We start from the raw sequence: 18,662 nt of genomic DNA, 5'->3' as shown, positions 1-18,662 counted from the left end.
TTGTATACAAGATTCAATTGAAAATTTACAGTATTGTGTGAAAATTTTACAGTATGCAAGATTCAATTGAAAATTTACAGTATTATTTGAAAATTTTACAGTATACAAGATTCAATTTTACATTATATATTTTACAGTATGCAAGATTCAATTGAAAATTCTACTGTATACAAGATTTAATTTTTACAGTATACAAGATTCAATTGAAAATTCTACTGTATACAAGATTCAATTTTACAGTTCTGCTGATTCAATTTTACAGTATACAGATTCAATTGTAAATTTTACTGTGTAGAAGATTCAATTTTACAGTATACAAGATTCAATTGAAAATTTTACTGTATACAAGATTCAATTTTACTGTATACAAGATTCAATTTTACAGTATACAAGATTCAATTTTACAGTATACAATAATTAACTCTAACTGCCAATAACAACTAACCGCTAATAACTAACTCTAACTGCCAATAACTTCCTATAACTGTAATTTCCGAAAGTACAGTTTGAAAGTACATTTATTTTGTCCTGTTGTGCAAGTTGCAATCTTTTTGTAACTATCATGAGACCACTTCAAATAGTTGGTGGATGTTTTGTGATTAACTGATATATTTTATGTGATATATTGCATAATTATACAGCATGTAGAAGTAATTTTACAGTATTCGTGTAAGTCAAAGCTGTGAACAAATGGTGGACAAAAGGCTGTGGACAATTAGACGCCTCCTTAATTTATGGGAAAATTTCTGATGTGCCCGTCTAAATAGTTGAAATAGCTAAATTTCCAATCAAAACACTATAATATCTAATATTCTCATTTAAATTTAAAATTCTTTCTTCTATTATCATTTATTTATTTTATTAATTTAAAAATTAAATTGACTATTATGCCCTTATTTTTAAACAGAGGGTCCAGTATTTCTATTTCTTCTTCTTCTTCATACACTACTCATCTCTCTCTAAATTGCAAACGGCCTAAAGCTATCTCCGGCCTCTACTACGCCAACCTCATCTCGCACATCGAAGCCGTCTCACTCCTCTGACTTAGCGCCTCCTTGTTGGTGGATTTAAACAAGGATTTATTTGGTATTCTCATTCTTATTTTCAGGTGACTAGAATATTATTAATTCAATTAGTGATAGTTTCAGCTGTGTATAGTTCCAAAGTATTTTGATTGGAATATTATTAACAAGTGCTTCATTCCATTTGATTGAAAACCCATTGGTATTTTTCTTGAAAAATACAAACAACGATGCATAGTTTCAAAAGTACATAAAGACAGAAAGATAAAAAAAAAACCCATAAATCTAACTATGCAAATACATGATGCAAGAAAATAAAAAACATAGTTTTTAGTTGTTTGTAGTACAAGGGCATTTACCGTAGAGTTCAATATTTATGCAAAGCAAGCACAAAACTTTTGATTTACGTTCTTTCATAAGAAATTTTGATATGATGTGTTATAGTGAAGTTCTTGATTAATATTCATGTTCTTTATGATTTCTTTGTTTTTAGTTTCATCTATAGTTAATCTAAGTTAGAATACTCAGCCCATTAACTAATCTGATAGAAGGGATATTGGTCATTTTAAATTTTAAAATAATTAAATAAAAAGAAAAATAAATAAATGGTGATAGAAGAAAAAATTTAAATTTGTATGGAGATATTAGATATTATAGTATTTTGATGGAAAAAATGGCTATTTCAAATATTTAGATGAGTACATCAGAAATTTTCCCTTAATTTAATTTATTTAAGCACTGAATAATAAATATTAACATTGGGATAGTGTCGAGCGCGAATAGCATGAAAACTAGAATCTGACATGGGATGGAAATCATCAATTCCACCATGGCATTTTCCTTTACAGAAGGGTGTATTATCTAAAAATTAATAGCAATCACAGAAATCAAGCCAACAACACAAGAATTTAACGAGGTTCGGTACCAGTATAGTACCTACATCCTCAACCCTACCACCATTTTTATTTCTCTTAATTTTGTTACACACGCACTCTTTTTTTGTTGTTGTCAATTACAGGAGACCTTTTAGAGAGTTAAATAGAAAAGGACTCAAATCACACAGATTACACTTTCCTTATTTAACAATTCATTTGAAGAAATAAATCTGGGTGCCATCTTGCCTCCAGGCTACATGCCTAACGCTGGCTCCCTCTTCCTTCCTTCTTTGCTATTTTCCTTATCAGATTCTCCACTTGCCATAATGTGCCCACGCATGAGATCCTGGGCATGATTCTCTGCAGCACATTCCAATACTCCCCCTCAAGTTGGCAAGTACAGATCTGTCATGCCTAACTTGTCTAATGTGCTGTTGAACATTGTACTTGTCACACCTTTCGTCAAAATGTCAGCAAGTTGATTCTCCGATCTCACAAAAAATATCTGAACCACCTTTGAGTAAATATTCTCCTTTATGAAGTGTCGGTTTACACCAACATGTTTAGTCCGATCATGTTGCACTGGATTATGCGACATATCAATTGTTGCCTTATTATCAACATACAAGGTCATGGCCTCTTCTCGAGCTAACCCGAGTTCTGATAACAATTTCTTTATCCAAAGTAATTCACACAGGCCTTTAACTACTCTAATAAGTTCAGCTTCAGCACTCGAGAGAGCAACAACTCCTTGCTTTTTGCTTCTCCAAGTTACAAGATTACCTCCAACAAAAGTGAAATACCCCGAAGTTGACCTACGATCTGTAACACTTCCTGCCCAATCTGCATCAGTATAACCCATAACACCAAGATGCCCATTTCTCTTAAAGTGTATCCCTCTTCCTGGGGCTCCCTTTAGGTATTTGATGATTCTTATTACTGCTTCCATATGATCCTCACTTGGGTTATGCATAAATTGACTCACCACACTAACTGCATATGCAATATCGGGTCTAGTATGTGACAGATAAATCAATTTTCCAACTAACCGTTGGTACCTCTCTTTATTGGTAGGAACTTGATTAGAAAATTCTCCCAACTTCAAATTTTGGACTACTGGTGTATCAACTGGTTTGCAATCTAGCATTCCTACCTCAGCCAACAAGTCAAGAATATATTTTCTTTGGGATAAAACAATACCTTGATCAGAACGTGCCACCTCAATTCCAAGAAAATATTTTAAACCTCCCAAATTCTTCATTTCAAATTCTCTTGAAAGCTTTTCTTCAAGAATTTGGACCTCTTCTGTGTCATCTCCTGTAATAATCATGTCATCTACATAGATAATCAAAACGGTTAGTTTCTCATGTCTCTTCTTGTAAAACAAAGTATGATCGGATTCCCCTTGGTTGAACCCATACTTCTTCATTGCCTGACAGAATCGACCAAACCATGCTCGAGGAGACTGTTTGAGCCCATACAGGGCCTTGTTCAGCTTGCACACTGTTTGCTCTGAACCCGGGTTCTCATACCCAGGAGGAAGCTCCATGTAGATTTCTTCTTCTAAATCTCCATGCAAGAAGGCATTTTTCACATCAAACTGGTGCAATGGCCAATCTAGATTAGCTGCAAGAGACAACAGTACTCGAATTGTGTTTAGTTTAGCAACAGGAGAAAAAGTTTCCTGATAATCAATTCCATAAGTTCGGGTATATCCCTTTGCTACCAATCTGGCTTTGTATCTCTCAACATTACCGTTTGAATCATGTTTGATCGAAAATACCCACTTACATCCTACTGGCTTCTTTCCCTTTGGAAGTTCAACTAAAGACCAAGTATTATTTTTATACAATGCTTCCATTTCTACATCCATTGCTTTTATCCACTTTTGGTCTCTAAGAGCTTCATTCACATTTTCTGGTATTGGTAAGGTAAGCATCTTGTCACAAAAATGCTTCAATTGTTCTGGTAATTTTTTTGTGGTCACGTAATTGGCAATTGGGTAATCAATTTCTTTACTAGTTCCATCTTCAGGAACATACCGTTTGGGGGGCTTTCCACGGTTCTGTCTATGAGGTAGAATATATCTAGAGTGAGAAGTACTTACCTCTGGAATATCCTCAGGAAATTCTTGGATCTGTGGTTCTTGGTCCTCTTGTATCACATCTTCGATGTCTGCTTCATTTATCTCAGTCCAGGTAGTGTCGACTTCTTCTCTGACCCGAAATGGGTCATTCACCTCCCTGATCCGAATTGGGCCATTCATCTCATCCTCATTTATCTCAGCCTCATTGACCCGAACTGGGCCACTCATCTCCCTGACCCGAACTGGGCCATGTCCCTCACTATTGACCCGAACTGGGCCATTCACTTCCTTGACCCGAACTGGGCCATGCACCTCACTAACCCGAACTGAGTTCGGTTGATACCAAAAATTTCTCTCATCCTCATTCTCCCCCTGAGAGGGATATTTGGTAATTTGGAAAAAAGATTCACTTTCTAGAAAGGTCACATCCATTGTAACATACCACCTTTTTGTCACTGGATCATAGCACTTGTACCCTTTTTGGTGCATGCCAAGTCCTAATGATACACACTTAACTGCACATGGTTAAATTTTAGATCTCTGATTCTTTGGTATATGGACGTATGCGACACATCCAAATATTTTTGGTGGCAAGCTCAGAACCGATGGTATGGTTACAAACTGTGCAAGTTTTTTTTAGAGGTGTTTGAAAATCATTTGACTTTGAGGGTAATCTGTTAATTACATATACCGCCATGGTTACTGCACAATCCCAGAACTTTTGGGGTACATGATTTTCAAAGAGTAATGCCCTAGCAATTTTCAAGATATGTCTATTTTTTCTTTCAGCTACCCCGTTTTGTTGAGGTGTTCCAACACACGTGGTTTCATGGATAATCCCTTTGTCTACAAAAAAACTGTTGAGAATTTTATTAACAAATTCACCCCCATTATCACTTCTAAAGAACCTGATTATTCTCCCAAATTGAGCTTGAACCATTTTATAAAAAGTCTTAAATACTTCTGCTACCTCCTCTTTTCTTTTCAACAAATATACCCACGTCATGCGAGTACAATCATCAATGAATAACACAAACCACCTATACCCATATACAGAATCAACCGGGGATGGTCCCCAAACATCAGAATGAATAAGGTCAAAAGGTTTCTCACATTTATTCAAACTAATATTATAGGATACACGGTGGCTTTTAGCCTTGATGCATGTTTCACAATTAAACATAGATATATCTAAACCAGAAAATAAATTAGGTAAAAGTCTTTTCATATAGCCAAAAGAAGGATGCCCTAACCGCCTATGCCATATCCAAATTTTATTTTCGGATTTTGAACACCCATTTGCCAAGTTGGTTATTCCGACTCTCAAGTCTTCTAAGTGATACAAGCGACCTTTTTTAGAACCACGCCCAATAATCTCCTTCGTGAGGATATCCTGAAAAATACAAAAATCAGGGAACATGATAACCATGCAATTTAAATCTTCGGTGATTTGCCCAATAGATACTAATCGAGTCTTCAAAGAGGGTACAAGAAGTGTATTATTTAGTACTAAAGATTGAGTAACCTTCACATTTCTAGCCCCTTCTACTGGATACCCTATCCCATTTGCATTTAAAATCTGGTCAGTTCGGGGTTTTTTAAATTCACTTAAATCTTTTTCAGAAAAAGTCATGTGATCTGTGGCACCTGAATCGATCACCCATCCATCTAAGCTAGTTTGATTTAGAGATAACATACCTTCATCAATTTTGTTACCTTTTCCTTCAACATGTGACGCAATACCTATAGCTTGACTTGAGCAGCTCGGTTGGTTAGATCTGTCTGTTGGAGTCTTGCGGATCAGATTCGGGTCAGCATCTCCTATTTTACCCGTACCTTGCACACCATGTTGACCTGTACCACCTTCTCTAGTGGCTGCGGCAAAGGCTTGGTTCTTCCCTTTTTCACCCTGTTGTCTCCCCTTGTTTCCTTTATACCAGTCAGGATAACCAATCATATCGAAGCACTTTTCTCTAACATGCCCTGTTTTGCCACAATTTGAACACTTTAGCCTTGACCTTTCCTGACTAGTATAGTTCTTATTCAGATTCGAGTTACCCTCATATGGCTTGTAACTTCTTGAAACCATTGCCATAGAATTTTGAACCCCATCTTCTTCACCTTTTAGCATAACACTTTGTCGAAGTGCCTCTCTTCTGATTAACCCATAAGCTTGCTCAACAGTGGGAAATGGTGACATTTGTAACACACTCGCCCTTATGTTGTCAAGACGGTCATCAAGACCATCTAAAAATGTATAGACCCTAGTTTTCTCAATGTATGAATTGAACCTTTCGATATCCTCAGCACTAGTCATGGGATTAGGACGTCGAAAGTCAATTTCACGCCAAAGACCTTGCAAAGCGTTATAGTAGTCTTCTACTGGCTTACCCGACTGCTTAAGTCGAGTCACTTTTCTATTTAGGTCAAATACAAAGGCTTCATCATTACCATCATAAAACGTGGTTCCACATCTCCAAAGCAGTTTCATAATGGATGTAATTAACCATAAGTTTTGCCTCAAGTGAATTAAGTAACCAACCTTTAACCACCGAGTCATCAATGCTCCACTTTTGATATGTTGGATCAGAGGGTAATGGCGAAGGAGGGACACCGGTAATATGCCTCGTCTTGTCACGTCCTTTCAAATATACCTTCACCACCTGAGACCAAATGGAATAGTTAGAGCCATCCAATTTCACAGAGATTGGTGATGAAAGGCCTTCAGTTGTCATAATTGATGGAGCAGGAGGGGCTGTTTGGTAGGATGATTGAAAAGACATGAGTTGGGTCATTTGAGTTTGTTGCATGGTTACTATTTGAGTTAACTGTTTCAAGAGGGTTGCTGTATCAATGGATTCTCCATCTGATTGATCTTTCGACATGGTGTTTGGTTCTAATTAGGATGGGAGTTGTCACCAAGCCAACAACACAAGAATTTAACGAGGTTCGGTACCAGTATAGTACCTACATCCTCAACCCTACCACCATTTTTATTTCTCTTAATTTTGTTACACACGCACTCTTTTTTTGTTGTTGTCAATTACAGGAGACCTTTTAGAGAGTTAAATAGAAAAAGACTCAAATCACACAGATTACACTTTCCTTATTTAACAATTCATTTGAAGAAATAAATCTGGGTGCCTTCTAGAGGTGCTACTTTTACCCGATTACCCGGATCCGATCCGGAACCGACCTGGATCCGATTAATTTGGATAGGGTATGGTTTAAAAAATATAATCGATTAAATTATGGGTATGGGTACAAAATTAATAATTTAATATCCGACCCGGATCCGAACCGGAACCGATACTGTAATGGGTAGGATATGGGTATCATTTAATTATCCGACCCATAACCGGACCCGACCCAATACCCGTATAAATACTTGATAAAATATATATTAATAACTCTGCATCAAGTTTTTGTGTTAGATAATATATTTCAGCTGGGCTATAATTTGATAAAACTAATAATTTACAGTTATTATTTTTATTTTGCTATGTAGCATGATATATTTTATTATTTATAAACATGATCAATAGTATAATTTTTATTTTGCAGTAGTTTTTAATTTATATTGTAATGATTTATTATATGAGATGTTTAAGAAATTATAATTATATTTAAATGTAAATAATTTCTCGAATACTTTGGAGTTGTGACCTATACCCGCTCTGGACCCGGAACCGCCCCGTATCCGAACCGGACCCGATAATCCACAAACAAGTTACGGGTATCTATCTACCCGGAACCGAAAGACTGGACCCGAAATATCTACGGGTAGATAGGTATCCGGATCCGGACCCGACCCGATTTGAAACAAATAAGTATATGGATCGAAATTTGGACCTGAACACTTTTAGGGTCCGGGTCCAAATATAATAGTACCCGGACCCGACCCGACCCGATAGCACCTCTGGCGCCTTCTTGCCTCCAGGCTACATGCCTAACGCTGGCTCCCTCTTCTTTCCTTCTTTGCTATTTTCCTTATCAGATTCTCCACTTGCCATAATGTGCCCACGCATGAGATCCTGGGCATGATTCTCTGCAGCACATTCCAATATATTATTGCCTACAAGGCTACAACCCAAAATAAAATCTCGATGATCATTCGGACAAATGCTACTCTACTATCAGATTATAGCTCGGTCCCATTCCGGACTGTTTTTTATTACTCGATCTCAGTAAGAAAATATCAAAGCTGGCCCATACCAAATGGCCGAAGCCCATATTGAGTTTGCTTCTAAAGGCAAATTTCATATCTGGAAACCCCGCGCCGAGCCGTTTCAATACTTCTATCTATCCTCTCTTCCACTCCACCAGCGCAAGAAAGAACCACCAAAAAAGGAATTCGTCGGAGGTGTCTCGCCTTCGTTTCCGACCAATTCGCTAATCAATCTTTACCTCCTTCCTACTACCCTCTTTCGCTAACCTAGATTGTAATTCTTCTTTCTCAAAAGCCTTGTCGGCGTCTTCACCTCCCCCGTCGCTCGGAATCTTAACCCCATCTCATCATTTCGGAACCTTAACCCTTTTCATCGCTCTTCAAACCGAAGGAATGATCAATCGGAGGTCTGATTGGGATCTGGCGGGGCTCAGGCACAAATCTTTCTCTTAGCCTCAACTGAAGCGCTGGTGTGTAGCGTGTGTTCCTGTCGCCAGGCAGTAGGTGCCTAGCCACTTCTTCTAATCACTGAGAAGATCGCAGTGAGGTATTCTTTTTCTTTATATTTTAATTTTTAAAATTTTTTCTTTTTTTTAGCTCTTTAACTCGTGTATTTCTTGTTGAAATCTTTTTCCACCTGGCTTATGAATTAAGTCAACGCTTGATTCAGAAGATAATCTTGATTTTAGTTTTGAGAGCACGGTTCTAGCTAGATCTGTATATTCTTACTCGTGTATTTCTAGTTAGATTTACACACACACACACACACAAAACCCTAAACCCAATGCGTGTGTGTAGAGGAGGGTTCCAGTGCACCAAAGTTATCGTACTCCAAACCAGTCCCAAAATTTGGACTCTCGGATTCGCACTAAGATCTGTGCAGATCAGAGATCCAATAGCCTCTAGTGCCTCTCTCTTTTGCTCTTTCCCCCACCCTACTCCCGACCACTGCTTGCAACCCAATCACATGAACCTGCCAACCCGACTTCTTTACTCACAATATAATTCATCATTTGCCTGACTGAAGTTCTGTAGTTTGTTATCTATATCACACCAAAAACACTTTCCAAGACCATTTCTTTACTATTCAGTTTACCTGACTTGATTTTGTTCGTTTTCTGGGAGTGTGTAAGTTTTTGAAAACCTTTTTTAAAATTAAACCACCTCTTTTGTTTGTTTTATAGATTTAGAGAAAATGATGAGGAGATTTTTTTCCTTCAAATCCAACAGTTATGAAGATAATAGCAAAACACCTCCATTGCCAGCTGGCAAAAACAATTATCAGAAATTCCCTGAAGGGGATGCAGCTTTTAGTGGGTCCAGAACACCCGATGAGTCTATTTCAAAGTCAAGGAAGCGATATGCAGATGAACAAGACTTCTCCAGTCCTCAACTAAGGAGAAGCCTTTCCTTCTCATCTCCAGCTCCTTTCCATAATACAGATGAATCTGATTCCAACTTCTGTCAAAATTTTAATGGAGCACCTCAGATTTATCAGAAGTTCAGTCCAATTCAGTAAGTTCAGCTCACATAATCCTACCTCACCCCAAAGAACAAGTCATTTGAAATTCTCTCTGATAGTTCATTACTATTTTTCTGTTCGGTGTGTAAAAGGGTAGGATTAGAGCATAGAAATTTTAGGTCTGTACTTTAGTACCCAATTGCATATATTTTGTATGGAGATTAAATGCAGTGAAACAGATAAAGTGGAGATTACATTTCAAGCCCATTTATGAATTTTTTTATGTTTCTTTTGTTTTCTCGTCTGTTTTGTTCCTTTAGTATGCTTAAATGCTTATCAATATTGACAATATTCTCATTGTTTGTTTATTCTATGATCTCTTTTTCAATAGGTGCCCATTCTCAAGGAATGGATCCAATGATATCCATTACCTTGACTTCTCCAATTCGGACTCTCCTTTCATCTCTTCAGCCCCTGTTAGATGCCAGTCCTCACACATCACAAACCTTCCAGATAAAAACAGTTTCCTAGATGTGTACATAGAAGGGGAGCAGCGACAAGAAGAAACCAGCAACCCACTAGAAGAGAATCAGAGCACCTTTTCTGACACCAATAAGGAATCTGATTCACTCCCCAGAAAAATGTCTGCTCTCGGTCTAGGGAAGCCTCCATGGCCCCATTCCAGGGAATCAAATTCTTTTAGAGAGGCAAAAGATCTCGAGTCCGAAACAACTTCCCGCATTGAGGATATCTATGAGGATACATCTGATGCAAGGGCATTTTCTTCAAATGTAGCCAATTTGTATGATGTGGATGAGGTATTAATGAGGAAGGCTCAGGAGGTTGATGAGATACTTGCATGCCTCTCTGAAGAGAACTCTGAATCAGATAAGCTTAGGCTTAAAGGGGTACTGCACTTGGTCCTGATTTTTCAAATTCTAATGTTTGTTAACAAATACACCAAAAAGCTTTGAAAATGAATTATGTTTTGCTTATTATCTTTGCATGACTAACTGATGGTATGGATAACTTATTAGATTGTACATGCTTGCTTGTATGCTCTGCCTTTTAACATAAACAAAGAACATAAACAAGAAGACAACATAATACAAAATATTCAGCACATGAAGTAGATCATAGCAAATCTTTTATTTAGTTCATGCAATAGGTACAGTCGAGTAACTTTTTTTAATTGAACTGTTTCCATTAACCAGTCTTAAATCTTTAATCTCCGTGTAAATGTTATCTCTTATTGCAATTCTTTCTATAACAAACCATTACATATACAACCATTATTCATGATTTATATTTTAATATTTCAACAGGTAACTGCCAAATCTCTGCTTACTATAATTCGAGAGATAAATAAAGACAGAAAGCATCTTGCTCTAGAGCTATCTGCACAAATTAAGTCTAGACTAGCTGAGCGGTTTGATTTAAAGGAAAAATACAGAAACTCAAGGCTAGAACTGGATGCTCGCTTGAGGCAGCTCGAAATGGAGAAGACTGAGCTTCAGTTAGACCGGGAGAGAGAGCTTGACTGGCATTCAAATGATTGGTCGGCCAAGCTAGGAAAGTATGAGTTAGAGGAGAAGAGGCTCCGAGATAGAATCAGAGAACTTGCAGAACAAAATGTGGCGCTTCAGAGAGAGATATCATCTCTAAAATCAAGAGGAGGAGAAATTCAGGCTAAAATGGTGGATTACGAGGCACAGTTAGATATAGAGAGGAAGGATAATTTGGAGCTCAAACAGTCATTAACGGAGGTGACTGAAAGTTTTAAAGTGGCCGAGGGGCAATTAGGTCATTTCCGGATGAGCTATGAAGAGAAAGAAGAAGAAGCAAGGGCATTGCACAAGACAGTTCTTAGGCTTCAAAGAACTTGTACTGACCAAGAAAAGAGCATCAACAGTTTGAGACATGATAAAAAGCCAAGAGATAAAGATAGCTGGTATGATACTGAGATTTCGAGGCTTACTGGTGTGGAGCAAAATCTAAGACAGGAGGTCAAATCGTGCCGGATAGAAATAGAAATATTAAGGCGTGAAAATATTTCTTTCTTGGAGAGACTCAATAAGGGTAAAAAGGGTAATGGTAATGGGTTTGTGAGACTTGAAGAGGAAATTCGTCAGAGAGTTGAATGTTTGCAAGGCAAGGGGCTTTGCTTGCTTGATGAGTGTAGTCGAGTTTGTAGTGGGTTGTTGAAGTGCATGAAGAATAGGAATAGGGGAAATTTTGAGGGGCGGGATGGAGATGAGGAGAGGTACTCTTTGATACAGTATACTCTAAAGTGTGAAAGCATCAGAAAAGGGATTGAGGGTCTAAAGAGGAGCTTGCAATGTGTCTCATCAGTATTGGATGAGAAGTCTGGTGTTAAAGAATCGGAGGAATACTCAGAAAGGCAACACATGAATAATCCATCAGAGGTAATTACAAAAAGAATGTTGATTATCACACAAACTCGAACAGTTACATGTCAGGTGCAGCTTTTGTTTCATTTTCAACAAAATCATGTGGGGTCAAGAAATATAGAGTTACCTGTTAACCTACCTGATCTTGTTGAACAATTGGGCCAGCATTAAATGAGGTTTAGTTTTGGTTAATTATCAGAGTTTGATATCTTTCTTAAATGTGTATATTCAAAGTGACCTGTCAACGAACCAACACATTCTGACCTGACCCTGACCCTGACCCATTTGCATATGTGTTGGTCTTAACTGTGTTGGTTCATGTTAAATTGGGGCAAGATCTTCAGATATCAAGATCTAGAGACATGGTAATGTGTTTTCTTTATGGTACTACTTAAACTAGTATATCAGCCTTGTATGGTGAGAATACCACTACTATTTTGAAGTAAAATACATCAGAAATACCCCTCTTCATGGAAGTCTTTTACAAGCACAAAGATATCCCTCTTTTTCTTCCTGAATAGCATGTGAGGGGGGACACGTGTATGTTTTCATGTTTAATAGTGGCTTATGACATTTTGTGTGATACTATTTACCAAGTCGCGTTGTATATATGTATCATATTTTGGTTTAGAAAGGGGTAAATATGCATGGAATTTTGCAAAACTATGCATGAATATCCCATTTTCTTAGTTTTTAAGAGCTCAATTGGACCTTAAATAGAAATCCTCAACCTATTTTTGAAACTTTGCAGGACTATACAGGAATTTGCTGTTCTGTTATTTTCTTTTACTTGGGTTTTAGTCTTGTAAGTATAAGCTTGGTCAGGTTTAGGTGAAATCACAATTGAAGTCAGTGACTCTCATAAATAAAATATTGGGGTTATCAAGAAATTGTGGCGCATGGTACAAGTGCTACTTTGGAATTTGCATGTTTGTTCATAAACTTGCCAATTTTCTTTTCTTTTTCATGGTTTGTAAGAGCTTAACTGAGCTTCATACATAAACTTGGATAGGTTGAACTGGAAGAGCAGTTGAAGTTGGAGACTATGATAAATAAAGTTCTGCGAGAGAATTTGTTCTCAAAGGAAAAGGAAATCGAGCAATTACAGGAGGAAGTGGCATCGCTGGTGAGAGGCGAAGAGCTCTTGCAAAGCGAGATACAGAGAATGCAGGATGAGATTTGTTGCCTCACTTACAATACTAAAGACATGGAGATTCAGGTCTCTCTCTTTTTCTCTCTCTTTTGAAACCTTGGCAGCGGCTGCCCTCTCTCTCTCTTCTTCTTCTTCTAACTAGAATCTGGTACTTGCTTGTAAAGGAGTTCATTCAGGTACCTGGGTAGTTACTTCAGGTAATGGTTAAGTACCTAAGAGTATTGATGCTTACTTGTATAGACCATACGGGAACCTTCCATGTCATTTTTTGGCCTTTTTCCCTTGCTGTTGCTTTTAGTTGTCGGACTTTTTGTAGCATTTTCCTTTTCTTCCTTTTTGGTAGTAACTTATACATACACGAAATGCAACACAATAATTGTTGCTTTTTTGCTTGTGGCTAATTAAACAGACGGGAAAGAAAATAGAGCAGATCAACCAATTGCAAGAGGAGCTTCAAGAAACATGCAAGGAATTGACGGCCACCCGCTCCATGCTCAAAACAGCCATGGATGAGAGAGATTTTGCATCTCATGAGGTGGCGGTCCTTCAAAAAGTCAACAAGGATTTGACAGATGACATCTCCTTCCTTCACAAACGGGTTGTGTTGCTTGATGAGGATTTACTGATCAAAGATGGCCAGATCTCCATCTTGAAGGATAAGCCTGTCAGTGATCTGTGTTTTGACTGATAAGTGGTTGAAGAACTTTATTATGAATTTACTTGGGAATCTCATAAATCATGTCAGTACTATAGAAAACATATGTCCTTGAGCAATTATTTTGTATAGGTGATATGTGTTTGCTTTTGGATATTAAACTTGTTATGACTTAGTTGTCAGGAAAGTAAAGAATTTTAATAATGTGTTTACCTGGGAATCTCATAAACCATGTCAGTGCTATAGAAAACATGTCCTTGAAGCAGTTATTTTGTATAGGTGATATGTGTTTGATTTTGGATATTAAACTTGTAATGACTTGGTCTTCAGGAAGGTAAAAAATCATAGATTCTAGACTTTTTCTAATTTTCTTTGTTGTTGTTTTCAATTGACATGGTAATTGTTGTATAATATTAGCACTTCAATGATATTGGTTCTTGAGATCTCTGATTCCTTGTTAACTTCACATCGTTAAACAATTAAATTTGTCAATACGATTTTCTTGTCATCTCAGGGAGAGATTCAATAAATGAGGACATATGGGTCAATTTGCATTAATACATTGTTAAAATGTCAACTGGGGACAAATGCCAGTCAGAATGTCAGATAGAGGAAGCTAAGAGTCCAAACTTCAGCGGTTCTTTAGTTTGCAAAAAGAAAAATGGAAGTAGCAGTTCTTTAATCAGGTTAGTCGCACCTGATCAGTGACCACGAGATTTGATTAATATATAAAATATTTTGATTTGAATGCGAATTAGGTGGCTTGAATAGTCAAATAATATAAAATATTTTGATTCCATAACTATGCTATGTGAATATAGGAATAATCCCATCTTATAATAAATAGCTCTTAGATAATGCTTATATATGTATATGTATATGCATATTAATTTTAATATCTGTTTTTACATGTCTCATGTCTGACCTTGAATTATTATTATTATTTTTTTTTTTTGAAAGCTTGGTAGCAGCTACCAACCTTGAAAATTTTGCCTTTGCATATTGTCACTTAAATATTTACATTTGAGCATGCGTGAAATAGATAATAAATTATAGGGAGTATTGGGATTTCACGTGACCCTACCAATCACTAGAAATTACTATCCGCTACTAAATTTAAAATTTATTACTTAGTGTCGCGAACTTTTATTATGGCCACAAATCATAATTCTATTTTTTTTTAAGCCCTTCTGTATGTTAATCTTAGGATTATATATAGTGTATGAGTAATACGAGCTCTACGCCTATCCGCACGCACTATTTGAAAACTGGAGTGAAGGGGGAGAAGAGAGACACATCACAGCCTATTAGAGGGGACAATATTGATAGCGAAGCTCTTATGGTAGAATTGGGACCTTTTTATGGAAGTTTAAAAGGAACTCAAATATGTAAAATTTACATTCCACACCTGAAGATTTTGAGGCTCAGGGCGGAAGCAAATTTTGAATATTTTTTGAACAATTCTTTTATCAAAATAATATGTAGAGAACTCCTATTGTATTTATCTTTAGAATAATTAATATTAGAATTTCTAATAAGACCATTCTCAACAAGCAAATCTCTAATCGGTCAAATCAGATCAGAAACTCATATTTTATTAGCAGAAACTTGTTTTTCACTAAAATAATAGAAAAATTAGGTAAAATAAATAATTAATTAATATGAGACATTATTGCTGAAATTATTATTTTTCTTTTAGTGTTCAATAAGTTAAAATTAATTTCAAACCAATTTTAATAAAAATGACAAACTTCACATGGACTATCTTCATTTTTTTTAATAAAAATTAACGAGACAGTAAGTTTGTTTTCATTTCGTCTTAGTTGACTAGCGACCTCTTCAAATATAGCATGAATTGTCTCCATTTCTTATGTATTGATTTCTCTAGTACTGCGATGTAGGTCGCATATTAATAATTTGGGCCCACCTACAGCGTCATTCTTTCTAATGTTTTTGTGCCTCGCACTTGACCGAACAGTCCGAGAACCCTTCTTCTCCAATCAGCATTTTAACCCAGTCAAAATTGCAAATTTCTCACCCAAATCGGACGTGGGTGGTAAGTCGTAACACTTCACTTCTCCTCAAAAATTGCTTCAAATCATGATAATCATCTCCAAACCGGCTCCAAACGTCAAGAATCGGTGAAGAATCGCTTGATTAAGCCAGTTTGATCCAGTTTTTCATTCTATGATTTTTAACATATACAATTTTTTTTTGAGGCCCCATTGGATTTTGAGGCCCGGGGCCGTTGCCCTGGCTGCCCTTGTCAGGGCCGGGCTTGTCCAATTAGTAAGGCAGCCCAAATAAGTTTCCACTTAAACAAAATAACATTTCTAGCAATTCTAAATCGTTAATTGGTCTTTTTGCAAGTCCAATAATTGAAATTTACGAACTGGATAGGTTTTAAAACTAGTCTCCGGTTGCTTGGGTTCAGGTGAACAATCTTAGCACGTAGATGGGGGTTCATTTCAAACTTTATACAAGTGTTTTTTTTTTTAAATTGTATTTCAATTTCAATTTGAAATACAAAATATATGTAAGAGCTTAACCACTATATTATAAATATTATGCAAAAAATAATTTTTATCCAATATTGAGTAACTTTGTCAGGTTGGGCTGTCGAGAATCAGACTTTAGAGTAGGTCTGATGTTCATTGAATCTATTTTAGGTTCAATGAATTTTAGAATCGTTCAATCTGCTTTAAGATATGTACCTTCAACTTTAATATTTGTACATATTCATATTAATTATCGTATGCACATATTTTAAAACAAATCGAACGGTTATATAATTCATTAGACTCAAAAATAGACCCGGGTATGGAACCTGGTCCTTTCTCTTGGAACCGGGATTGCATTGGACAACCTGAGCTGTCACGGTTTCGCATTTTTTTTTGTTAATGTGAATCGGACGGTGAAGATCTGCTTTGTTATTTAATGAGGGACTGAGGGTTGATTGCCACAGAAGGGCAGAGTGATAACTGGGCCGTTCAAGAGAAAATTCGGCCATCAATTGTACACTAAAACAACGATCTAGGAGCCACGTCACCCTTAGAGGAAAGAAAACAAAAGAAGGGGTGCTGATTTTAACACAATTTTTTTTTTATTAACACAACAATTTCAAATTTTTTATGTGTATAGACAACTTTATCCCTCTTTTATTGTTGCTATAGTTAATAGTTTGCCTTATTTGATTATGCAATCAATACTTTTTTATTTTAATGATTATGAATTTATGATTCCTTTTATTTCCAAAATCAAAATATTTTTCTCTAGATGCATTTATTTCCTAACGAACGAAAGACAATAATTAAAATTTAAAACTCATAATTAACAAGCTGAAAAATTAATTTATCAATTAAAAAAAAGAAAACTTCTACTTAAATTAATTAACAGATAATAAAGGTAGATTTTAATAATTAAAATGATCAGATTTAAAGATAAAATTATCTAAGATTTAATTAAATTATATAATTTTAAATTAACAAAAAATAATATCAACATTATTTTCAATTGAGTAACATAATTAAAAGTAGGAAGCAATTACATCTATAGAAAAAGAAAAAAAAATAATATAAATGCCAAAGGGTATATTATTTCAAACTTTAATTGGGTAATATGCTAAATATTTTTTTCTTCTTTTCATCGTATAGTATACAATTAGAAGATGATATGAATGAAGTTTATATTTAAAAAACTTGTTAATTCAAAAAAAGACGACTGCTTGATTGAGAAACAAATTAAGAGATAAAATTATTTATTTATTAAAATATTTAAAGTTTGTTGTGTTAATAATATTTTTTTGCGGTGTGAATATCATCAGCACTCAAAAGACGGCCATTTTTATTAATAACCAAAAAAACATAGTTTTTTTATAAAAATACCCTCAAAATATGAGTTTTTTCAAATATAACCAAACCGCCCGGGACACGGGCGGTTTGCTCTTTTTTTTTTTTTGTTTTTTTTAGAGATCTGATTTTTTTTCTTAATATTTTAATTTGTGAAGTTTTAGTTTTTTTTTTGTTTAGGGTATTTGCCAAAAAATAAAACATTTGATATATTTATAAGTGGTGTCGTAACTCTTTATAACTTTGATTTGATTTGTCAGTTGAATATCACAAGTCTAAAGATAACACTAATTAAGGACTAGGCAAATGCCCACTGATTTGATTTGTTAGTTGAATATCATCAAGAATCTTAACTCATTTGAGAATTAAGAGAAATGAAAATTGAAGAGATTAAAGTGAAAACTCGTTGTACTATTCTTTTTCTTTTCCTTCTTTTTTTTTCTTTACGGGAGAGAAGGTCCCTTAATTAAGGGTAATAACTTGTTGTTTCACTCAGCACACACAAAATTTTGTATGTATAAAGGGTTCAAGTATGGATTGATACAACATGTAGAGCATTCAAAAATACATAGAATTAATATAAATTTCAACTTATTTGGATTTTTCTACAGTTAGTTATGAATTTCCAAAGTTTAATTTTTGAAAAAACTTTAAACACCAATTACTTTGGCTAGAAAAGTCGAATTTATGCGTATGAGCACTTTTCGGAAAGGGGAAGACGAGACGGATCTGATTTTGTCCGGTGAAACACCGGGCATCGGAAGCATCAAATTTAAAAAAAAATATCGTTTAGTGCCTCAAAAATCCAGTTTAAGTTTTCGTTCGATGGTAGGCATTAAAAAACAGCGATTTTCAAACCATCTTAATAAATAGTAAAAAAATAAAAAAAAATGTAAAATTTGGTTTCCAAGCACATTTTAATATAGATTAAACATCTAACGGTTTGGATCAGCTATTTAGACTTCGAAACTAGAGATATGAG

General features: G+C 35.6%; 2 protein-coding genes across 3 annotated transcripts in view; one reads left to right on the top strand and one right to left on the bottom strand.

Annotated features, from left to right (window-relative positions):
* Positions 1 to 18,662, bottom strand: part of ATRAD17 (RADIATION SENSITIVE 17) — a 77,421-nt gene that overhangs the window by 6,475 nt on the left and 52,284 nt on the right. The window lies entirely within an intron of this gene.
* On the top strand, positions 8,277 to 14,161 carry LOC144547636 (uncharacterized). 2 transcript variants are annotated; one of them, XM_078296323.1, is made up of 6 exons: positions 8,277 to 8,698; positions 9,336 to 9,666; positions 10,005 to 10,521; positions 10,939 to 12,039; positions 13,037 to 13,243; positions 13,587 to 14,161. In XM_078296323.1, the coding sequence occupies exons 2-6, from the start codon at positions 9,347 to 9,349 to the stop codon at positions 13,863 to 13,865; spliced, it is 2,424 nt and encodes an 807-aa protein (XP_078152449.1). In that variant the 5' UTR covers positions 8,277 to 8,698; positions 9,336 to 9,346; the 3' UTR covers positions 13,866 to 14,161. The 2 variants fall into 2 exon arrangements, with proteins under 2 accessions (XP_078152449.1, XP_078152450.1); XM_078296324.1 differs by having other exon boundaries at positions 8,421 to 8,693.

Source organism: Carex rostrata, chromosome 31 (assembly GCF_964058835.1).
Source record: "Carex rostrata chromosome 31, lpCarRost1.2, whole genome shotgun sequence".
Taxonomy (NCBI): Eukaryota; Viridiplantae; Streptophyta; class Magnoliopsida; order Poales; family Cyperaceae; genus Carex; species Carex rostrata.
The sequence above is the reverse complement of the archived record's forward strand: the minus strand, read 5'-3'. Positions and strand labels throughout refer to the sequence as shown.